The 22,687-nt window shown below is 35.1% G+C and overlaps 1 protein-coding gene across 1 annotated transcript in view; it reads left to right on the plus strand.

Annotated features, from left to right (window-relative positions):
- LOC150101934 (glycine receptor subunit alpha-2-like) overlaps positions 1-22,687 on the plus strand; it is a 103,681-nt gene that overhangs the window by 59,010 nt on the left and 21,984 nt on the right. The window contains exons 3-7 of the mRNA XM_090399933.1: positions 8,951-9,034; positions 19,103-19,166; positions 19,828-20,054; positions 20,394-20,476; positions 20,604-20,738. Of these exons, the coding sequence (XP_090256059.1) occupies positions 8,951-9,034; positions 19,103-19,166; positions 19,828-20,054; positions 20,394-20,476; positions 20,604-20,738 (593 nt within the window). The remainder of the gene's footprint in view (positions 1-8,950; positions 9,035-19,102; positions 19,167-19,827; positions 20,055-20,393; positions 20,477-20,603; positions 20,739-22,687) is intronic.

A 22,687-nucleotide genomic window follows, 5' to 3' on the forward strand; every position in this document is an offset into this window, starting at 1 on the left:
TGGATACTGACAATGTCAAGTTCTTTCCTAATATCCTCGTTTTTAATATGATATTGCCATTGATGCCATCTGTTCACGCCTCTAATCTTTCTCAGGACTCTCATATCTGCAGTCTCTAGTCTTTGGTCAAGTGTTTTACTTCTGACCCAGCTCTCAGATCCATAAGTTAAAACTGGTTTGAACACTGTCTTGTATACAGCTAATTTAGTGTTCCGACTAATTTCTTTCTTATTCCATATGAATTTATTCAATTGACTTCCCACCATACCAGCTTTGCTGATTCTGTTGTCTATTTCTATATTTAATTTACCATCTTCAGTAAAAATCGTGCCTAAGTAACTGAAATGTTTTACTTGTTCCACAGGTTCTCTATTCACAACACAGTTGACATTTTCAATGATTCTGCCTATTTTCATTGTCTTTGTCTTTTTATTGCTAACCTTCATACCATATCTATTACAACAGCTATTCAATTTAGTCAGAGAATCTTGCAGACTTGTAGTGGATTTATTTAGAAGTATAACATCATCCGCATAAAGCAAAGAGCTGACATTAACATCTCCAATTTTGATATAATTTTTAATACCACTTTCCTTCATAATGTGATCCATATAGATAATGAATAACAGAGGGGATAATGTACATCCTTGTCTCACACCAGATTTAACATTAAACCATCTTCCTGTACTTCCTTCAATTCTAACTGCTGATTTACAACTCAAATAAAGACTAAATATTGCTTGATATAATGCCCCATTGACACCATATAACTGCAGCGTATTGAATAGCTTCTCTCTTGGCACCTTGTCATATGCCTTTTCCAAATCGACAAAACTTAAATACAGATCTTTGTTATATTCCCATGCTTTCTCCACTATTTGTCGTAAAGTGAAAATCTGATCCTGACAGCCTCTATTTGGCCTGAATCCAGCTTGTTCTTCACCAAGCTTTTCTTCCACAATTCTTCTCAACCGTTTCTCAAGTATACTTGCATAGATCTTGACAGGAACACTCAGTAGGGAAATACCTCTGTAATTCTCACATTCAGTTTTATTTCCCTTTTTATATATGGGTACTATGAGAGCTCTACTCCAATCATCGAGAATTCGTCCCTCAGTCCAGGCTTTCTGAACTATGCAGTGCAGCCACTGTAAGACTTTTATACCACCATACTTCAGCATTTCTGGTCGAATATCATCTACTCCTGCTGCCTTTCCACATTTCAAGCCTTTGATGACTTTTTCTACTTCAAGTATGGATATGTATTCCTGACTGCATGCCTGGTCAGTGTTTTTTACCACTGTGCTCTCATCACTGCTTGTTTCATTTAGCAGTTTTTCAAAGTAATTACTCCATACTTGAAGGATATCTTTTTCTCCTGTTTTCATGTCACCTTTATCATCTCTAACTCCTTTTACAACATTCTTTCCTCCATTCCTAAGCTTCTTCAACAACCTCCAGAATATTTTGCCACCTTCTTAATATTTATTTTCTATATTCTTGCCAAAGTCCTCCCATGATTTTTGTTTAGCTAGTTTTACACACTGTTTAGCTTTCTTACATTTGTTTCTGTATTCTGTAAGAGTAAAAGCTGACTTATTTGCCAGGAACTTTTGATATGCTTTCTTCTTTTCCTTCACTGCCTCTTTAACTTCCCCTGTCCACCAGGGAGTTGTGATTTTTTTATCCTTGCACACAACCTCACCACATGCCTCTCTGGCAGAATCAATCAATGTTTTCTTCAGAATTTGCCACTGAATCTCCAAGGTTTGATTCCTGTTCTCAAACTCTTTCATTTTCTTTTCAATAATCTTTCTGTATTTTAATCTACTGTTCACATCTGAGAGCTGCTCAACTTTTATTCGCTTTAAAACTTTCTTACATGTTATTCTTTTCAATATGAAATTCAATTTTATCCTGCTCAAGACTAAATAGTGATCGCTTCCAATTTCAAATCCTCTGTACACACTGGTGTCCTGCACCAGGGAGAAAACATCCCTATCAACAATAACATAGTCAATGAGACTTTTCTTATTCCTAGCCTCTTCTCTCCATGTGAATTTGTGCACATTTTTATGTTGGAACATGGTGTTAGTAATAACCAGTCCATGTCCTGAGCAGAAATCCAACAGATATTTGCCAGTATTATTAGCTTTGCTCTTTTCTCCAAATTTTCCCAAAATATTTTTATATGTCTCACAATCATTTCCTACTCTGCTATTTAGATACCTAACAAGGACCAACTTTTCCTTTTTCATTGTGTCAGTTGCTTTTTCTAAAGAGTCAAAAAATTCCTCCACTTCTACCTTAGTAGAACCTTCTGTGGGACCATAGGCACAAATAAGTCTCATTGTCCAGTTTCCCATTCTCATATTTGCCCACATTACTCTACTTGAGACTGACTGCCATTCAAGAAGATTAGCCTCGTATTTTGTGTTGAATACTATGGCTACTCCTTCTTTTCCTTGATTTTAGTTTTAAATAAATTTTACTTAAATAAATAAAATAAAATATAGTATTATTTTGTAATTGAGATTTATTGTATACGCAACATGTTTCGTCGGGATTGACTTCATCAGGCGTTAAGAACATAGAAAGCTATTAAAAGACACTGAAAAAAAAACATTGAGACATTCTAAAGCTATATAATTATAAAGCTATAAATTCGACTGTAAATTAGGTTATTATGAACTTGAGCTCTAGTTCGTGTTAAAGTTCTATTGTTGTACACCTGTGCGTGAGTGGATCCACGAGATCGCCAGTATCTGATAGTAGAGCAGAACGAGTCAGGCAAATTATAGCTGAGATTATTGTTCATATGAAGTGGGTCCAAGGTGATTTCTTTTGACTCTACAATGCGGCGTTCTACCTCATCGTGGCAAATGTGTAGGTTTGAAGTTGTTGTCCAATTTACTTCATGTTGGCGGCTTTCGTTATTTGTGTTTATTGAAAACAGGACATGGCCTGATAGGGCAGTAGCCCTGGTTCTCTTGTAAGCAATGTCTGTCTGGTGTTCCTCGAGACGTAGGAGGATAGATTTCTCCGTTTGGCCATAGTAAGGTTTTTCGCACTCACATGTGACTTTGTATACACCTGGAAAATTGTAGAAGGTTGTGAGATTGTTTGTAATTGCTGAAACTTGATCTTATTTTTGGAAGAGTAGAGAAGCACGTTTGTATGTTAAACTTCTTTAAGATTCTACTCAGTTTTTTGGATAGTGTGCTGATATATGGCAAGGAGATATAACCTTCGGAATCGTCCCGTGTCTCTACATGCAAGATCTGTACTGTCATATGAAGAAGAACTAAACAAAGAACTACAACATCTTAAATGGACCTTTAAAAGCAATGGCTACTCTTTAAAAAGTATTAACAAACAATTATTCCGCCATCAACGTAGCAACTTAGAGACACAGGACGACTACGAAGGTTATATCGCCTTGCTCATCACATCCTTGCTCATCAACACGGACTAGAGCTCCAGTTCATAATAACTGTAATTTACAGTCGAATTTATAGCTTTATAATTGTATAGCTTTAGAGTGTCTCAATGTTTTTTTTTTCTTTAAGTGTCTTTTAATAGCTTTCTATGTTCTTAACCCCTGATGAAGTCAATCCCGATGAAACATGTTGCGATTTCAAATAAATCTCAATTTGTTATAACTCTCGGATTTTTAGTCAGTTTATTAAATATGAATATATATATGTTAAAGATGTCAAGCTATTTTTAATCTGGTTTTACTCCATTTCCCAAGTAAGCAAACAGAGAAATATAAGTCAAGTTTGCTCCTGCATTTATTGCAAGTCTAAGTGACCCGTAAAGTAGTACAAGTCTAGGCAACTCGTGAAAGGTGGAATAAGCTCCGATCACTATTCTTAATATTTTCCCTTAATGCAAAGCTCATCTCCTTGAGGAGATGTATGATGCTATGCATTAAAGGCAAGGGGCCACTACCCAGACCGATTTCGATCTTTATTGAGATCTCATCAGTGGGAGCCAGGGAAATGGATTAAAACCAGGTTTAAAATAGCTTGGCATCTTTAAGATATATTATACCCAAGGTAAAAAACTTTCTACATCTATCTCTCATCCTGAGATTTTTGTTTAATAAGGTCAAAGCACCTTATGGTAACTTGTTTTGGTAAAAGACTTATAAGCTCTGAATTACTTAACCTTGGTATTTCTAAGCCTGGTTCCCACTGATGAGACCTCAATAAAGGTCGAAACCGGTCTCTGTGTAGTGGCACCTTGTAATTTTAAGTGTGTATATATATATATATATATATATATTTTTTTTTTAATGCGTGTTAACACTTATTTTAATACGTTTATGACTTACGCAAATGCATATTATATATTTCTAATATGCATTTATTAGAAATATATAATATTAAATATATATATCATATATTTCTAAATAAAATATTATCCGTTAGCCGAAATAGAAGAAATCTTTCTTATGAATAGTAGCCAATGAAATCAGTATAATATAATATTTTGAATTTGTTGTATTTTTCTTTTCTCGTTTTATGCTATTCTTCACACTATTTTTATTTCTGTTTTATTTTCGCACTTCTTTTATACCATTTGTACTGCCGCAGGGCAACTAATTTGATTTTTGTTGTGGTAATTTTTGCCAGATGTCGCTGGTTTCCTTCACACAAACGCAAGTCATCGGTTATTTCATTGTCTGATTAACACATGCTGACATCCAGTGATTCTGTTGCATCGAACCGGCTGGCTAGAATTGCTCATTCTAGTGACAAGAATCTAAGACATTGCTACACTGTCATTTTCTTCTAGTGTTCCAAATGTACCGATGCTAATTACAGACTACAGCGTAATTAATTACGTCCACAGCAGCTAGTCCGATGTGTAACACACAGTTTTAGTTACAAACACAAGTCGGGCTTCACTCATTGCCAGAAACAAGATCATTAATTAGGCTTAATATTTTTATGTTGATGGAAATTTCTGGAGTGTTTCCCCCAGATAAAGAGATTCAACTACAATTAATTAATTGTTAAGTGTTTTGTCTTGTAGTAATTATAAATGCAATTATTACGGACACCACACTGGTATATGTGTTATTATCTGTTGTGAAGCATAATCCTCTTCGAAAGACGTGTGCTAGTAATATTGATATGGGTTGAGCCTCTGTTGAAACGCGTGGCTTGAATGCAATCTCTATTTTGCTGTGTATAAACACAATTTATGTATGTACTCGGTATCTTACAAGCAAAGTGATTACGTCAGAACTTGCGTGGCGCCGTCTGCCGCCTGGAGTCTACAAAATGTATTGATTTAAATTGTTAAATATGGACAGGTTGTTACGATAAAAGGATATTTTTATTGTTTGTTATATTATATTGTATGACTGAACATTGTTTCATAAATACGATACATGCAAAATATTCAAAGAATAATTCGCTTCAGATATCAGTGGAATAAAAATATTCTGAGTGAATGACTTTTTATTTTCTAAGATTGATGCAGTTTTGTGTGTGTGTGTGTGTGTGTGTGTGTGTGTGTGTGTGTGTGTGTGTGTGTGTGTGTGTGTGTGTGTGTGTGTGTGTGTGTGTGTGTGTGTGTGTGTGCGTGCGTGCGTGCGTGCGTACTCAAATCATATTAAAAATGAAAATTGTTCTGAAGACATTAATTCCCCACAAGCATTTAGTATTGTTTACATGTCACGAATTCTCATCATTCTGACTAATGAGCTCCAATAATGTTGAAACATTGCCTGGAATTTGGGAAGTTTATATATATATATATATATATATATATATATTAAAATTAATACGTAATCTTTCTTGAAATCAAACTTTTGTAAATGTAGTGTTCGAGAATCATCAAAGATCCTAGTTTGAAATATTTACTTTTCATTTTGTAGTACAACAAGTCAGATGATTGATTCCTGATGCTGTAACAAGAATAAACTCAACGAACATGGAAGGAACGGTTTAAATAATTACGTAGTTGTGTCTCATTATTTTCGGGTTCTTATTAGAAATTCTTTTTAATGAATACTAGGAAAATGTTTGCTGTTGTTCTTAATTACTAAAGAATCGATTTGATTATCCAAATAATAGCCAACATCATGTGTTCTCACTAAATTATTATAAATGAGGTTTACAATATTTATTACACTTGGTAAGCAAAATAAGAAAGGTTCTTTGTTAAAGATTAATCGTATCTTATTATTTTCAAAGAAAGAAAGATAAATTCTTCTGCTTCGGGATGATTATTATTGATATTTTAACTTACTGTAAAATTGAACTCCATAATAAGATATTTAAGCATCTTGGCATTTTGCCAACTCACATTAACAACATACAATACAGTATAAATTTTATTGCGTATGCCTTGTTGTAGGCTAGATCTAATTGCTATTCAAGCATTTTAATGGAATCGTATTTGTTTATTTTTTACATTAATGACAAATACATATTTCATACTAACTGTATATACTTAACATTAATGCAAACTTGTGTTTTAATGCACAGTATGTATTTAAAATTAATATGTGCTTTTATGAATTTTTTTCTACTTTTTTTGGTTTCCATTCTTGCAATTATTAATGAGTTAAAATATTAAATGCAGGTTATCCGTGCCAAACGATCAACTACAGATGGAGGGAAATGTATTGACGTCACTAGTAACTTATTTATTTCTTCTGGTGCTAAAATCTGTCAGGTGAGGTATTCATTTATTAACATTAGCTAAGACAGGCTTTGGTAATGTCACAACAAAGTATTGGCTATCAATAAACATTATGAGACGGACACACACACACACACAGAGTGAGGATCAATATTTATGTTAGTACTTATCTCCATTTTGTTTAGAATTATACTTTTTTGCCATTCTTATTCAAAATTTTTTTTATTTAAATTAAAATTAGCTGAAATATCATGGTAATATACACTCAGAGGCCAAATATTAGAAATATTTATTAAGGAACCGTGGATATTTAAAGAAGCCTTGATATTTCGGAGAAATGCCTTCACGACGCTCCAGAAACACTCCACGGTATTATATCAAAAGGAGTTACAATGAATTCCAGTAGTTGCATTTGTTGTAATTCCAGTAATTCCATTTGTTGGTACTTCATCTCCCTAAGATCAACAGAATCGAAATAGGATGAATGATGGGAAAATCTATTGAGGTCAAGCCAGTATGACGTTCCTGTAATCATACCGCATCATACTTGGCACTATGATGCGGTAGCCTATTGGAAGTCCTTTCTCGAATGACATCAAGAGACTTAAAGAGTATCATACTCCAGACCATCATCGGATAACTTGACATTATTGTAAGTAATCACCATATGTCAAGGCTTCGTGTTACTGTTGTCCTCACTATACTCAGAATATTTTTCCAACCTTCTTTCCTCGCAACTCCTGGCTGCATTGCGTGTCCAAGAGGGCCAAGATCATTTTGCAGTACAAAATCATTTGAGGTGTAAAGTATGCTAAGTTGAAGAAAAAAATGCTGAAAAATATCTGATTCATATTTTCACGAAATGGCGGAGGATACGACTAGAATGGTGACAAGTGTGACCAGGAGCAAAACGAGAGCCCACTCATTGAGGTGTCTGCAATTTAAGTTAACTGAAACGCTGTTTCAATAGCTAATTCAATATAGTGTATTCTCTCTTATAATGTTTCATTTTTAACTGTTAAAACCAAGTTAGTATATCTGAGTGAAAAAAAAAATGGGACTCAAGACAAGGAATGTGCGTTATTTTTCTGCTGATTAAACACGGAGGATATCTCATCTTTTGAGAAACCAGTCAGAGCTACTGTTTTTGAAATCGTGGCTCCAGCCACAATCAGCCGTTTATCGAACTACGAAATGTCCTTTGTTTTTCCCACTGTGATCAAGACTATTGAAGATTACTGACCAACTACCAGAATTCTTAAATAGTTGCCGAGAACACGTGGTCACGCACTGACAAAGTATTTTGCATATACACTGAAGTGACGTTTACGTAGATCTACATAAAGATTTCTAATTCGGTGGGCGGTATATGTAGGTTGGAGTCCAGTAGACAGCTTTCACTCATATCTACTAACTCAGTTTAAAACAATAAAATGTATTTAAACTCTCTAAAGTTTTTAATTAAAATTTACTAAAACTTAATTTAAACAAAACTTTAAAATGCAAAATTTTTTGTTAGATGTGTTAAACCTGAAAAATTTCAAAAAATTAAATAAGTATTGATAACAAAAACTAATAAATATCCGAGTCATGCAAATATCTGCAAATAGAATTTCCTTTCATAGAAAAATATTTTTTATTTCAACACACACAAAGAGAAAAAAATCAATATAAGGCACCGATTATTCCTTTTTCCAGTGTGTGTGTGTGTGTGTGTGTGTGTGTGTGTGTCTATTGTTTTAAAACTAACGACTTTCTTCCAACTTCAAGGCGAAGCCATCCCACCAAAGCAAATCACGACTTGGAGGATGATCACAAACAAGCCTACCAGTTCCCAGGGGCAGAAAAAAAAAGAGGTTTGTTGAAAACTTAAGATATGTTGTAATCGATCACTAGAAAAAGAAAGGGCACGCAGACATTCTGTTCAAACTCCACTGGCTCACTACAGCTTACAATTTACTGCAGTGAAAGTCGGTTAGAAAACAAACATTATATCCTTCTCAGGTGTTTGGAAAAGTTTGGCGTGGAAAATAACTAGCAGCGCATTATCCAACACTGGTTTGGGAACGTTCTAAAGGAATTGAGGGCAAACCAACAATGTCATGGAACTATTAGAAATTCCATCAAGAACAAGAAAAAAAATATAAGGTGAACAAAACAGATTCTGAACTAGTTCGCAAAACAAGGCGGTCTCATATTAATGACTTGTTCCTTTCCAATTTAAATTATTGATGGGATTTGTCCGTTCATATTCTGAAAAGCAAAATTCGTTTGTGGTTTTTTTTAGCTCACAAAGTTTGGATTTCGATAATATTCTACCGGATAACCCGAAAGAATACGACAGTCTTCAGCCTCCTATTGAGAACGGTAAGTTTAAGCTAATTAAAATGGATGAGTTTAATAACAATAATTGCTTTTCAAATATTAAAAATAATGATCTAATAAGTGGCTTAGCGACACTACTGAAGAATAAAAGGCTATCTTTATGTATTGTTTGGCTTATTATTTCATTAATCATTTTACTGTTGAGGTTGTCGCTGATGATGCATTTACATTTTATCTTAATTGTTAGCAAACTTCATTGAGTGTACTCCTTGTAACGATAATTACATTGCTTTCCAAATAAATTATTCAGTTATCCTTGCGTACGTTTCTGGGAAGAGAGGAGGGCATGCTAGAAATGTTTTTTTTCCCTTCGTTCCTACGCCACAAGGTTCTTTGAATGCTCTTGAGAAAAGATCTCGGAAGAATCACTGTTCCTCTCAAGTCTTGGGTTTCCTGTTCGTCCGATGTTTTTTGGAGGGCGAAGTAGAATTTATTTACTAATGTTCTACTGTAACTATTCTAACTTTTTTTTTCATTTATCTATATTAGCAGAACTTCTGTAAGTCCTATAGGAAACAGATACCTGAACAAGTGTATACAGAAATGGCAAAAACTTGTTCGCCTCTAATTAACAGTGAATCCATTTGAAGGTGAATATTGTTGAGATACGTGACAAGTGGTTTTAATTGGAGAATAGGACCGGGCCAAACGATGAAAATATCGTCGACATCTCCGCCCTTAGATGGTGTATCTTGGAAATGAAAGGCTTTTTTTCTTAAACCACTTCCTGAATAGTTTGCTAACAAGGGAAAGAGGGAAAAGCTCATTGCTACTCCTTCCTCCTGTTCAAAAATATTCCTCTTAGAATTTGAAGAAAGTGGTATTGATACGTTTGAAGAGGTCTACTGAATCTGGTGAAAAGAGGTCTTGCAATACTTCTATGGTGAACAGGTTTCATATATCCTACGAAAAACTACATTATGACCCCACGGGACATTTCCGTAAAAAAGACTAACAATGTGATAAAAAAAAAAACATATGCTGAATTTGTCTGAAGACTCAAAAAAATGTTTTGAGTCAAGATACCCTGGTGTCTTGACTATCAGTTCCCTAAAGTGCATGGGGCTTGGAATTGTGATTTACTGTTATCGATTGTTATCGAGATATCCAGAAAATCCGTTAATCCCTTACATCGGCCAAACATTTTCGTTTTATAAAGAATAGAACACACTTCATAGAACGCATTAAAGACATTAAAATATGTACAACTATACAAGACTTCATCTCACCGGACACAGTAGATCTCTTTAAATACTGCATCAATAGCAAATTATGCAAATTCCAAGAAGAATATTTTGAAGAAGAAAAGGTTTGCTAATGGGCTCTTTTCTTTCCCCCTAGTTAACAAGCCTCTTCATTGAATGATTTAAAATGCCTTTCATCTCCAAGTACACAATCTAAATCTCTTAAAAAATTAATTAAAGGTTTCAACAATAGAAATAAGGACTTATCAATCAATCAATAAAACAGAGCCTTACCTAAGACCACTTTTAAGAAAAAACCAAGTTCTATTTCTAAAATAAAAAAAAAAAAAACGATGCTCAATAGAACAGATACATTGCGTCAGAAGAATCATAAGAAGGTTCACGTGATAAAAACGTATTACAATACTGAAGTAATCTTTAAAACAAAAGCATTTGAATCCTTTCAAGTGACAATAGGATTCCTGCAAGATGACAATAGGGTTCCTGCAAGATGATATACTGGCATCGTTTGGACCATTAAACACAGAGGATCTTGGATTTAACATTAGAAAAATCCACCCACACCGTGCAACTAATTGATCTTAACTATGTTGATGATGTGCTTATTGATACAGAACCAACAAATGCACAAAAACATCTTAGTCTACTAGAGACAAAGGCTAAACTTATTGGTCTGCAGATCAACATCGAAAATTCCAAAGTATTCTCAATAGGTTATGAAAACTTTATACTTCATATCAACAATAGCCCCTTGAGAAAGAGTAAAGGACTTTCAATATCTTGGATAGTACATCAACAATACAGAAAATGATATTAGAAAACGTAAATACTGTCTCTAGTCTTCCATAACAAACTCCGCCCCATCTGGAAATCATTAATATCATTAAAAACAAAATTAAGACTATACTATGCAACTGACAGCTCCATCTTCTTGTATCGTTCTCAAATGTGGACAATAAGCACCAAAAACTACAGATCTAATTAACTCCTTTGGAACTGCATGTCTCTTAGACTGAACCTTCGATACTCTTGGATGGACTGTGTCACTAACTCTACTGTGCTAAATCTGGCTAAGCAAGAACCACTTGTCAATATAGTCAAAAAACTACAACTCAAATGGTTTGGGCATCAACTCAGACATCCTGAAGTTTCACCGTTTTTGGAATTCCTCATCCCGTACAAACCAGAAGATGGTAATCGCAGTAGAGGAAGACCACGCGAACAATTTTGGCAATACATCTGTGAAACCATCAATAGATTCAACTGTAAAACGCCATCTGACATCTACCAGTTAGCTCAAGATAGAGAGAGACTTGGAAGATATTAATTTGCAATCTCTAATTTTTAATATAAATCTCTTTTCCCCTTCCACATCGTATCGTATTGTGAATGAATTATTAATACCATGATGATATATTTATATGTTATGAGTCGTAGGAAATGGTGTCTTAAAGAGCTAAAAAATACAGTAGTCCCTTCCCCTTCAGCGGGGGATACGTTCCAAGACACCCCGCAGATAGTACCGAACCCTATATATACAATGGTTTTTCCTATACATACATGCCTATGATAAAATTTAACAGCAATGACTAATAATAAAATAGAACAATTATAAAAACATACTGTAATAAACGTTACCTGAAAATTAATGGAATCTTAGCCACCTCAAGCATATGTTTTTTAGTATTATTTATTTATTTATTATTTTATGAAGTCGGAAAATTTCACCTTTTTTCACTTGAAAGAAAGCCCTTTATGGCTTTTCTTTGGCATATCCGACTTGTCAACATCACTACTCTTGCGCTTTGGGACCATGATGAAGTAAAATAAAAATTACTTGAACACAAGCACTGCGATACCGTCGATCTGATAACCGAGAACTACCCAGAACGGCTCTCAATTCCTTATATAGTACAGCAATTCCTCGATTAGTGCGCCTAGTGCATTCTTTAAAACAGGCGCATTAATCGAAAACGCACTAATCGAATATAATAACCTATGGGAAAAAGTATAATTTGTTCCTCAAATTTCGTTTTTGACCCTTTTTTTTTTTTAAATAAAAGAATTAGGGTATGTCTCAGGGTCTAGTTAAAGGAAAACCATGAAGCTGAAAGACAATAAAATATATTCAGAATATAAATTTATTATTCTGCTTCTTAACAAAGAATTGAGCTAACGTAGTTTGGCGGGCATTTTTGTTTCTTTTTTCATACAACCGGCGCTATGGCCCTATTGCCTCTTCTGCAAATTTTGCTGCTTCTCTCTTCACCAGGGTCAGCCTCCAAGCATCGCTGCTTAAAAACTTCGATTGTACGAAAAATATTTTCAAATTGTTTCTGTGAAATCTCTTTTGGCTGACTATCAGTGGTTAAATTTTCTTCATATTCTTCGGGATCTTCCCGCTGTGCATCTAAATTTAGCAGGTGGGAATCACTCAGTTCTTCAGAATGACTTTTAATTAACTCTTGGACGTTATCATTGAAGGGGAGAAAGAAATGAAGGGTACGAATTGCTCGCAAAGACACGAAATCACGTGCTTTATACATAAAATTTCCCAACTGTCATACAAGCAAAATAGTTACCACTTTAAAAACTACAATAATCATAAAAGAGAAGTTAATTTTCCTACGTGTAATAATAAACAACTCATCCCAGAAAACGGATTGATTACCCTATTATCGGAATGGATTCTCTTTTTTGTGACATGCGCAAAAATGTCGAACGGTCCCGAATCTGTGGGCGTACTATAGCAGACGACATAAATTTTGGCGGTAAAAATTTGGAACATAGTATACATAGTGTACATGGAAGTAGTGTAGTATGCCATTAAAAATAACTTTGTAAAATGTTTTAAATCGGTAACTAAATTATTTCATTTTGGTGAGTGATTTTTAAAATAGTTAGCCATAAATATGTATAGATAGAAAATTTTTAAAATCTGTAACATTTATTTTTAAGATGTATATAGGCGCACTAATCGAATTTTAGAAGCGCACTAATCGAATTTTAGAAGCGCACTAATCGAATTTGGGTATCAAAAAAAAAATGACGCACTAATCGACAATGCACTAATCGGGGGCGCATTAATAGAGGGATTACTGTACTGTATTTCTGATTTCCGAAAGGCTGAAAGGTGCGTATAGTATTCTCCACCTTTGCACCGAGTTGCGCTGATGTTGGATTACCTCTGGGATCAGCTGAATTGTATATTACTAAAAGAAGGAGCCATACGGCGTCATTTCGGCGATCTAAAATTACATAGGCAAAGTGGATATTAGATCCAACATTATTTCAAAGCCGAATGTTTGTAGAGATTATGAAAGTTTTAAGTTGACCTGAGAGCTTACCAGAATACAATCATAGACATCCCCGAGTTGCTTTAGCTACTTAGTCAAGTAAGTAGTGTAAACTAAGGCAACTCAGGTATGCCGAGGATTGTTGTCTCGTGAGCTGTCAGGCTACAAACACTCGGCTTTGAATATTTACGATGAAATTATAAATTGTTTATTTCTGGAATTTTCCATTTAATATTTTCGTGCCAGGGCTGACCGCGGATAGCGAATCCGCAGATAAGGGCTGTGTAAGGTGTAACATTCCTATAAAATAATTTAATGTTATCTTAATCGTTAATTATTATTATTATTATTATTATTATTATTATTATTATTATTATTATGAAGACAGGCATAAAGATCGTGTTTGATTGGCCATAGTTTCTATTTCCGAATTAATTTAATCATTGAGATATCTATCAGTTCTTTCTGCACTACTATTTTCAATGCCATACCGCTAAAGCTTTGTATTCTATAATATATATAAATTTAAAATAATTTTTTGTTAAGAATCTAACTTAAATTTAAAAAAGTATTATTATTTATTTATTTTATTTAAAATTTTTAAAAAATTTTTACTTCATAATATTTTTTACAAATACACCAAATATATTTAAATTATATGAATTTATAATATGAACTAGTAATTTACAATTTGTATTCGACTTGCGATTGAAGATGGCGGCTCGCGTGTTAGTGTTTCGTGTCGTGTATTTTTGATGGTGAATTGTGAATTTGACTGATAAGTTTTTAGAGATTTATGTTTATTCTTTAGTAATATCAATTATTTGCTGCTGCCATAAACAGGTATTTTATTTCCCATACTGGTTTATCCAGGTACAGGTAAGTCAACTGACTTCACAAAGGCGATACGCTAGGCCTACTACCATTCGTATCGCCATTGTTGTTGTACTTTAACATCTTATTGCTGGTTGACACGCCTATGCTTGATATTGCAGGCAGTCCTTTGCGGCTGCGGGATATTTTACAAAAATTTCTGCTGGCAGGTCTTCAGACCTGCGGGATATTTTATTAACGCACATACGAAGTTAAATCGATATGAGCGTACCTGACCTAGACGTATTCATTGACTTGCTCGATAAAGAGCCAGCTCTTGAACTCATTGATAAACTCCAAAAGAAGTTCAAGCTGACATGGCCCACTAGTATGATTGACCCCGACACTATTATCGAGTCACTCGATAAAAAGCTAGCACTCAGTTTTATTAAAAAGCTCCTCAAAAAGTTTGAACGGGATTGGCCCGGCTACTTAAATTTGTATTCCTCACCTGAAGTCGATGCTGAGGAAAATGAAGACTCCCCTCAAATGGAGGAAAAACTCAATCTAGTTGTCTCTACCTCTAATCCTTCTGGTCAAGAAGAAACCCACGCACGTAAGAAGAGAAAAATTCTTGCTGCTGAGTCAACAAATGTTGTTGGTATGGACGAGGATGTTCCCATTTCAGATCCCTCTGCTTCCCCCAATGAAAAGGTGCCACCGATTATCCTAAGGGAAAAGCAGAGATGGTCATCACTCAGAACCATCATGGCTAATTCACAGATTCGTTACACGTCTGCTAAAAATTCAGACGAGGGAATACGTATCCAGCCCACCACGGTGGCTGACTATAGAAATCTTACAAAGGAACTGGACACTAGAGGAACCCAATATCACACATTTTCACTTGCCTCCGAAAAAAATCTGAAAGTAGTCTTACGTGGAGTCTCCGAGGATATTGACACAGATGAAATAGTTACTGACCTTAACCTACAGGAACTACCCCCCATAAAGGTTACTAGAATGTTTAGATCAAATAAGACACCTATGCCTTTAGTTTTAGTAGAAATTCATAACATTTACAAAGACATTTATAATTTAAAATCAATCTGTGGACTCAAAATCACCCCAGAACCATTGAGAAAGAAATCATCTTCTGGGCAGAGCCACAGATGTCAAAAATTTGGCCATGCCCAGAAGCTATGCAAAGCTCAGTTCAAATGCCTAAAATGTGGCGAGAATCACCCCACAAACACCTGCGCCAAGCCAAAATCCACCCCGGCTAAGTGCGCTAATTGTGGGGCTCCTCACCCTGCTAATTATAGAGGGTGTATACATCACCCCAAAAACAGATGGAATGATACAAGTCATCAATCTACCTCGTCATCTAGTGCGAGAGTTCCTGAAGCTCAGGCTACTCAGTTCTCCAAGAGTGAATACATGACAACCGGTGCTCGCCCATCGTTAACTGAGCCCCTTAAGAAAACGAATCTTCAACATCAAGTAAGAACATATGCTGATGTGGCCCGCTCCAATCAGATAGTACAAACCCAGAACCGGAATAATCCACACTCAAATCTATCAGCTGTTATCACCTCTTCTCTTGCAAACATGCTGCAGGATTTCAGCAACTCAAATCCATCCTTAAGTGTCACAAAAAGATTCCTACAGCAAACCCAATCCATATTATCTGCACTCTCTGATGCATAGGAAAAAAATCGTCCCAAATTCTCTTAGGATTATCGGTTGGAATGCCAACGGTATAAAAAACAAACTGTTAGAAATCCAGGAATTTAATAATAGATACAATCCAGATATACTGCTAATTAATGAAACTCACCTGAGGCCTGCTGACACACTGAAAATCAGAGGGTATCAGATTTACAGAAACGACAGGCTTGGGTATAGAGGTGGAGGTACAGCCACCCTTATCAAAAACTATATCAATCATCACTCAATAACCAACCCTACTACCACCAACCTCGAAATCACAGGAATCAATGTTCTCACAAACTCAATTGGAAACCTCAAAATTTTTTCTGCATACAACCCTCCATTAAAGACATTATTGACCTCAGATCTGGATGCCATCCTTGGAGCAAAAGGACCGGTCATCATTGCTGGAGACCTCAATGCAAAGCATCCTGCTTGGAACAGTAAATCTACCAACAAAAATGGTCGAATCCTCTCTAGCTACACAGGATTAAACCATGCTGTTGTGGCTGGACCTACCGAACCAACGCATCTCAGTACATCTGGCACTGCTGATATCCTGGATATAGCCATCCTGCAAGACATTAAACTACAGTACAGCCTTACATCACTAAACGAGCTGTCGTCGGATCACAACCCAATTCTACTGCAATTGGGTGAGCAAGAATGCCTGCCTCCTCCTTCTCATTCAGGCATATCGTGGGAGAGATTGTCTAAAGCACTTCGGGATCAAATAGGACCCGTCCCTCCCATATGCACACCAGAAGATGTGGAATCTGCAGTGACTAGCTTCACCCAACAGATTAAGTCCGCTATAATGGTTGCATCCTACCAGAAACCTGTTCCCAAGCCTGATCGTTTGCCTGAGGACATTATGGACCTGATCAGAGAGAAGAGCAGAGCTAGGAAGAGATTTCATAACACTCGCGCACCTCAGGATAAGACAGTGCTTAACAGATTGAATGGAGCAGTAAGAGATGCACTTAAAACACATAGAAACGAAGTCTGGGATAAAAAGTTAGCCTCTATCTCACCTATTGATCACTCTATCTGGGGCCTTCTGAGAAATATCAAAAATAAAACCAGATCCCTCCCCCCTATAATCTCAAACCAGGGCCTAGTCCACACAGATGCAGATAAGGCAGAAGCCATACTTAAAAATCTTGAGGATCAGTGCAAACCTTCTTATAACAACATTGATTTCAATCATCTGTACAAAATCCACAGACAGGTTAGGCATGCACTAAACCTCCCGGACACCAGTGCCGATCATATTACACCCGCATCACCTGTTGAATTATATGATATTATTAAAAAACTTAAGAACAATAAAGCTCCTGGACCAGACAGCATCTCAAACAGGGTGATCAAGCTGCTGCCTCGAAAAGCTATAGTGCATCTGACCAATATAATAAATGCAATCTTAAGACTTCACTATTTTCCTTCCACCTGGAAAATGGCTGATGTGATTCCTACACATAAGCCAGGCAAAGACCCACACTTACCGCAGAATTATCGTCCAATCAGTCTCATCTCCAATCTGGGTAAGGTCGCAGAGAAGGTCATCCTCTCACGACTCCAAACCTCAGTAAATGACCTAGACATCCTCCCTAAAGAACAGTTTGGATTTCGACAACACCATAGTACTACCCAGCAAATCCACAGAATTGTGGAATATATCACCACCAGCTACAACTGGCGCCAGTGCACAGGTGCGGTATTCCTAGACCTATCTAAAGCATTTGACAAAATCTGGCATTTTGGACTCCTGCACAAACTTATCTCAGCCGGTATCTCACTAAAAATGGTTCATCTAATCCGTTCATATCTTCAGAATAGATCAATGCAAGTTAAAATTAACGGTTCTACATCGTCCCAGCGCCATATCTTTGCTGGAGTGCCGCAGGGATCTCTACTGGCTCCATTGCTGTTTTCTGTATACATGTCAGACATCCCACACAATCCGATGACTTCCATTTTAGCACTGTATGCGGACGATACGGCAATACTAACCAGATCTCTCAGACCCCACTTCGTTACTAGAAAGCTTCAAGACAATCTTCTAAAGCTGGAGGGTTGGTTCTCCAAGTGGAGATTGGAAGTCAATCCCCTGAAAAGCTCAGCGGTTCTCTTCTCAAAAAGGCCAATGTCTCCTGCAGGAGATGTGTTACTAATCAATACTAAAATTCCCTGGCAGAAAGAAACAAATTACCTGGGTGTGATTCTCGACAAAAAGCTATCTTTCAACCAACATATCAAGTCTGCATGTGCAAAAGCATCTAAAGCCATAGCTCAGATCTACCCGCTAATTAATAGAAATAGCAAACTCAGCAACAGAATCAAATTGCAGCTATACCAGATGTCGATTCGTCCTATAATCACCTATGCCTCTCAAGCCTGGAGCCACACCTCTAATACTAACATTATTAAGATGAGCAGAACAAGTGCTTGAGAATGATTTTGAACGCCCCGTGGTATGTTGGAAACAGCCAACTCCACAGAGACACAAATATTCCCTATATTCTCTCTTATCTACAATCCTTGGCTGCCAAATTTTTTCTAAAGACGTCCACACATCCCAACGATTTGGTTCAACAAGCTGCAGAATACGAGCCAACGGACATATTTAAATATAGAAGACCAAAAACTATATTAGCCTCCTATAGCGATACATAATCTCCATGCCCATTCAGGGCGAGCAAACTGCTCGTAAATTTTACCCTCACTGTAACCACGACAGATAGCGGGGAATATGAAAAGCATCTTGCTTCACCCCTAAAGACATAAATGTCAATTGTCAATTGTCAATTTGTATTCTTGCTTCGCCCCTTTAAGCCAGTCCTTATAAAGACTATAAGGAATAAGGAATTTATATTCTCTTTGTGACAAACATAATTTTACATATTTTTGCAATTTTTTTTTTTTTTTTTTAGAAAATTTACATAAAATAAAACGATTTCAATAAATTGTGAGAATGAAAATGCCATAAACTATCTTAAGACTTCTTTCTTTCCATTTTTCAGGTAGACCATCGGTAGTGAGATTTCATGTCACAGTTCTCAGTCTGGATTCGATTAACGAAGGTTCAATGGTAATGTTATCCTGATATCCTGATATATACGTGATACCACTTGGAAATCAAGTTTCACTAAACTGTTTAAAACAAGCACAGAGAATAGCAGTACAAATGTTGCATCCAAATATATGCATTTAACAATCGTTATTCAGTACTATTTAAATTAAGGGGATATTAAATCCCACATTGTTTCAAAACCGAATAAGAAACTCAAAGATCGGAATCAAAGAGTTTCATGCCGAATATAGTAACTTAGAAATACTAAGAATAGCGATCAGAACTTTCTCCACCTTTGCTACGAGTTGCCCTAATTTGTACTACGTACTTGGACTACATGCTTTAGCTTACGCTAGTAGTCGCCGATACTTTTATAGTTACTATATTCGGCATGAAACTCTTTGAGTTTCTTATTCGGTTTTGAAACAATGTGGGATTTAATATTCCCTTAATTTAAATAATGTTTACATCGCCGAAATGAAGCCTATTGGTTCTTTATTTATTTTAAATAGTTATTTAGTACTCTTTTTTTTTTTTGGAATAATTAATAATTCAGAAAAGAGCACTATTTATTTTTATTTTAATTAAAATCATTAATATTTAAATCAGTAATTTACACAAAATATTTAAATACTTATTTAAATATTATTTGTTGAAATAACCAATTTACACATTTCAGACGTACGTTGCCGACATTTTCATGTCTCAGAGCTGGAAAGATCACCGATTACGACTTCCTGAAAATATGACCTCGAAATATCGTCTACTTCCGGTAAATTGGCTGAAAAGGATGTGGAGGCCAGACTCGTTCGTCAAGAATGCCAAGAGTGTGACTTTCCAAGAGATGACGATCCCCAACCATTACATCTGGCTTTACAGTGACAAAACCATCTTGTATATGGTGAAGTAAGCGGGTCGTTTGCTGAAATGCGTGTCTCGTGCATTATGCAAAAGTGAGCCGAAAAACCAGCCATATTCCTAGCTAAAATTTGGCAATTTGGAAACGTTAGATTTGTCGTCATATAAAAATAAAATGTCAAAAGAAAACCTTAATATTATGCATTTAAAATTCAAAAAAAATAGTAAAATTCTTCTTTTACTAAACCCATCAGCTAACAAATGGGCAAATTATTTAGTCTGGGCACTATTTCGGCTTTCTTTATTTTTATTTTCATTTTTTTTCGTTCTCATTTTAATTTTAACATAATAATTGAAATTTTACGCCAATAATGCGTGTCTTTTTAGGTTGACCTTACTTCTGTCATGCGCAATGAAGTTCGAGACCTATCCTCACGATACCCAGACTTGCACAATGAAGATAGAAAGTCGTGAGTTTTTTTTTTTTTTTTACTGAGTTACACAAAACGGATTTTTTAAAATTTACATTCGTTCACCGATAATTTTTATATATAATTTCTAATATAAGTTTTCTGAAAGTAAATTCTTATGTTGCAGTTTCCTATACCACCGATCATCTTATTTTCGACTGGGAAGAAGAAGTGCCTTTAGTTGTGGATGGTTCCATTGAGCTGCCTCAGCACAACCTCGTAGAAACAACATTAGGCGACTGTACACAAACTTATTCCACAGGTCAGTCTTAAAACCTAGAGACGTATTGAATTTAGAGGATAAATCGAATAATTTAATGTTCCAAACAAAAGAATTTAAGAACAAACCTACATAAGGTTCTAATTGACCGAAAAGAATTCTACACGGCTCTTTTTATCTTTCAGATTCATATTTCAAGGCAGTGCACTCCAGGGAGGTGGCAAGTTGCCAAGTTAAAAGAGCCAATATTCACAACTCGCGATATCAGTAGCGCTTGGCCTCATGGGAAATACGTTTGGATCATGAAAACATTGTTGGTATGCATCTGCTTCAAATGGGCTTGGTTGTATAGGGAATAAGCGCTGTAAGGATATGCCCTGGTTCGTAATGTATAGCAAGGGGGAGGAGTGAATGATAAAAGTCGAAGTTTTGAAAAGTTTTCATAGAATCTGGTTTGAAACACAGACAGTATACCTCTGAAGGAAACTAAAACTCGATAGATAAGAAGTGTTCAGAAACTACAGGAGAAAACTTGGCAAATGAAACATACTCAGTTTATGCGTATGTTTTCGATTCTTATGTCATTATTAAATTGACTTAATATCATTATTATAATCGTTTTTTTTTTAATCAGTCAATCGTACATTAAATCGTATTAGGTTTTATCTTTTACCTTTTAATATACTTTATTATTATTATTATTATTATTATTATTATTATTATTATTATTATTATTATTATTTAAAATTTGATTTAAGGTTGTAGTAGTGAACGAATAGAACATTTAATTATCATTAATCTAAATTCATTAATCTAAATTTATTATTAAGAAAATTACTATTTAAAAATTGTTTATTGTTAATAAATAAAGGTGTTATTTAGAATTAAATATAAATCCACCTGTATTATAACGTACATTTACCTTAAAATCATATTTATTTTATTAATAATGAAACAATATTAATAAATAAGTATTAAAATTAAACATTTGTTAATATTAATAAAGAATAAATCTATGAGAATTTATTGCAAATAAATAAATCTATTCGATATTATCATATTAATAAACTGTTCATGTTAGTCAACTACAACAGAACTCATTGTTGCCATGGCAACAGATATCTCTGTTGGTCTGCAGACATTGGAAACTTACACTGACACCTCCACGAAGGAGTCACTGTAAGTTTAAGTATGGCATTGAAATTCTTACAAGAATTTTTCGAGTCATCTCAATGCTTATTTCAGGGAGATGATGGAATGTGTGAGATTTAGTAAAATATTTGCAGTTATAAAAACAATGCAATAATCTTGTTCAAGCCGGATACAACATTAAAATAAAATTCACTATTTAGGATATCGATTGCAATATGTCCACTTGTGAGTTAGGATTTTAATCAGTTTTTTTTTTTTTTTTTTTTTTTTTTTGAGGGAACCAGTACGCCAAAACAATTTGAAATAACTGTAAGAATTGCACTCGGGCTCATTGGAGTGTGCGAAAAATTAATAATTGTATAGCACCGTCTAATTATCTCTATAATGCTAAAACAACTGTATGCTGTTTTATTGTGAATATTAATGGCGTCAGTATAGAAAAAGTACATTATTATTTACGTTTGCAATAATATCCTTCATTTTATTATACTAAAAATAAATAAACTATATTTATATAAATAAATACGCATATAAACTTTAATTTCATATGTTATTCTTTTATCAAAAATTTAATTTTTAAATTATTTCAGGTCATAATTATTATTAATTCACACTTAATATTATTATTAATAACTCATCTAGATCATTCGAGAGAAGGTAGTACGTATTTTATGGTGATGAGTGGAAGGAGGAATCAATCGACCGTGAGATGCGGTGATTAATTCATTCAATCCAATACCCTTGGAGGGTAATGGTTGGCAATGCTGTAGCCAGTGAAGTTCTAACTGACGCTCGGCTATTGCTGTTACCCTCCTGCCATGATCAGAGCTTTAATAGCT

This window comes from Typopeltis vanoorti, chromosome 11 (assembly GCF_054136105.1).
Source record: "Typopeltis vanoorti isolate ZY-2024b chromosome 11, IOZ_Tvanoo_1.0, whole genome shotgun sequence".
Lineage (NCBI taxonomy): Eukaryota > Metazoa > Arthropoda > Arachnida > Uropygi > Thelyphonidae > Typopeltis > Typopeltis vanoorti.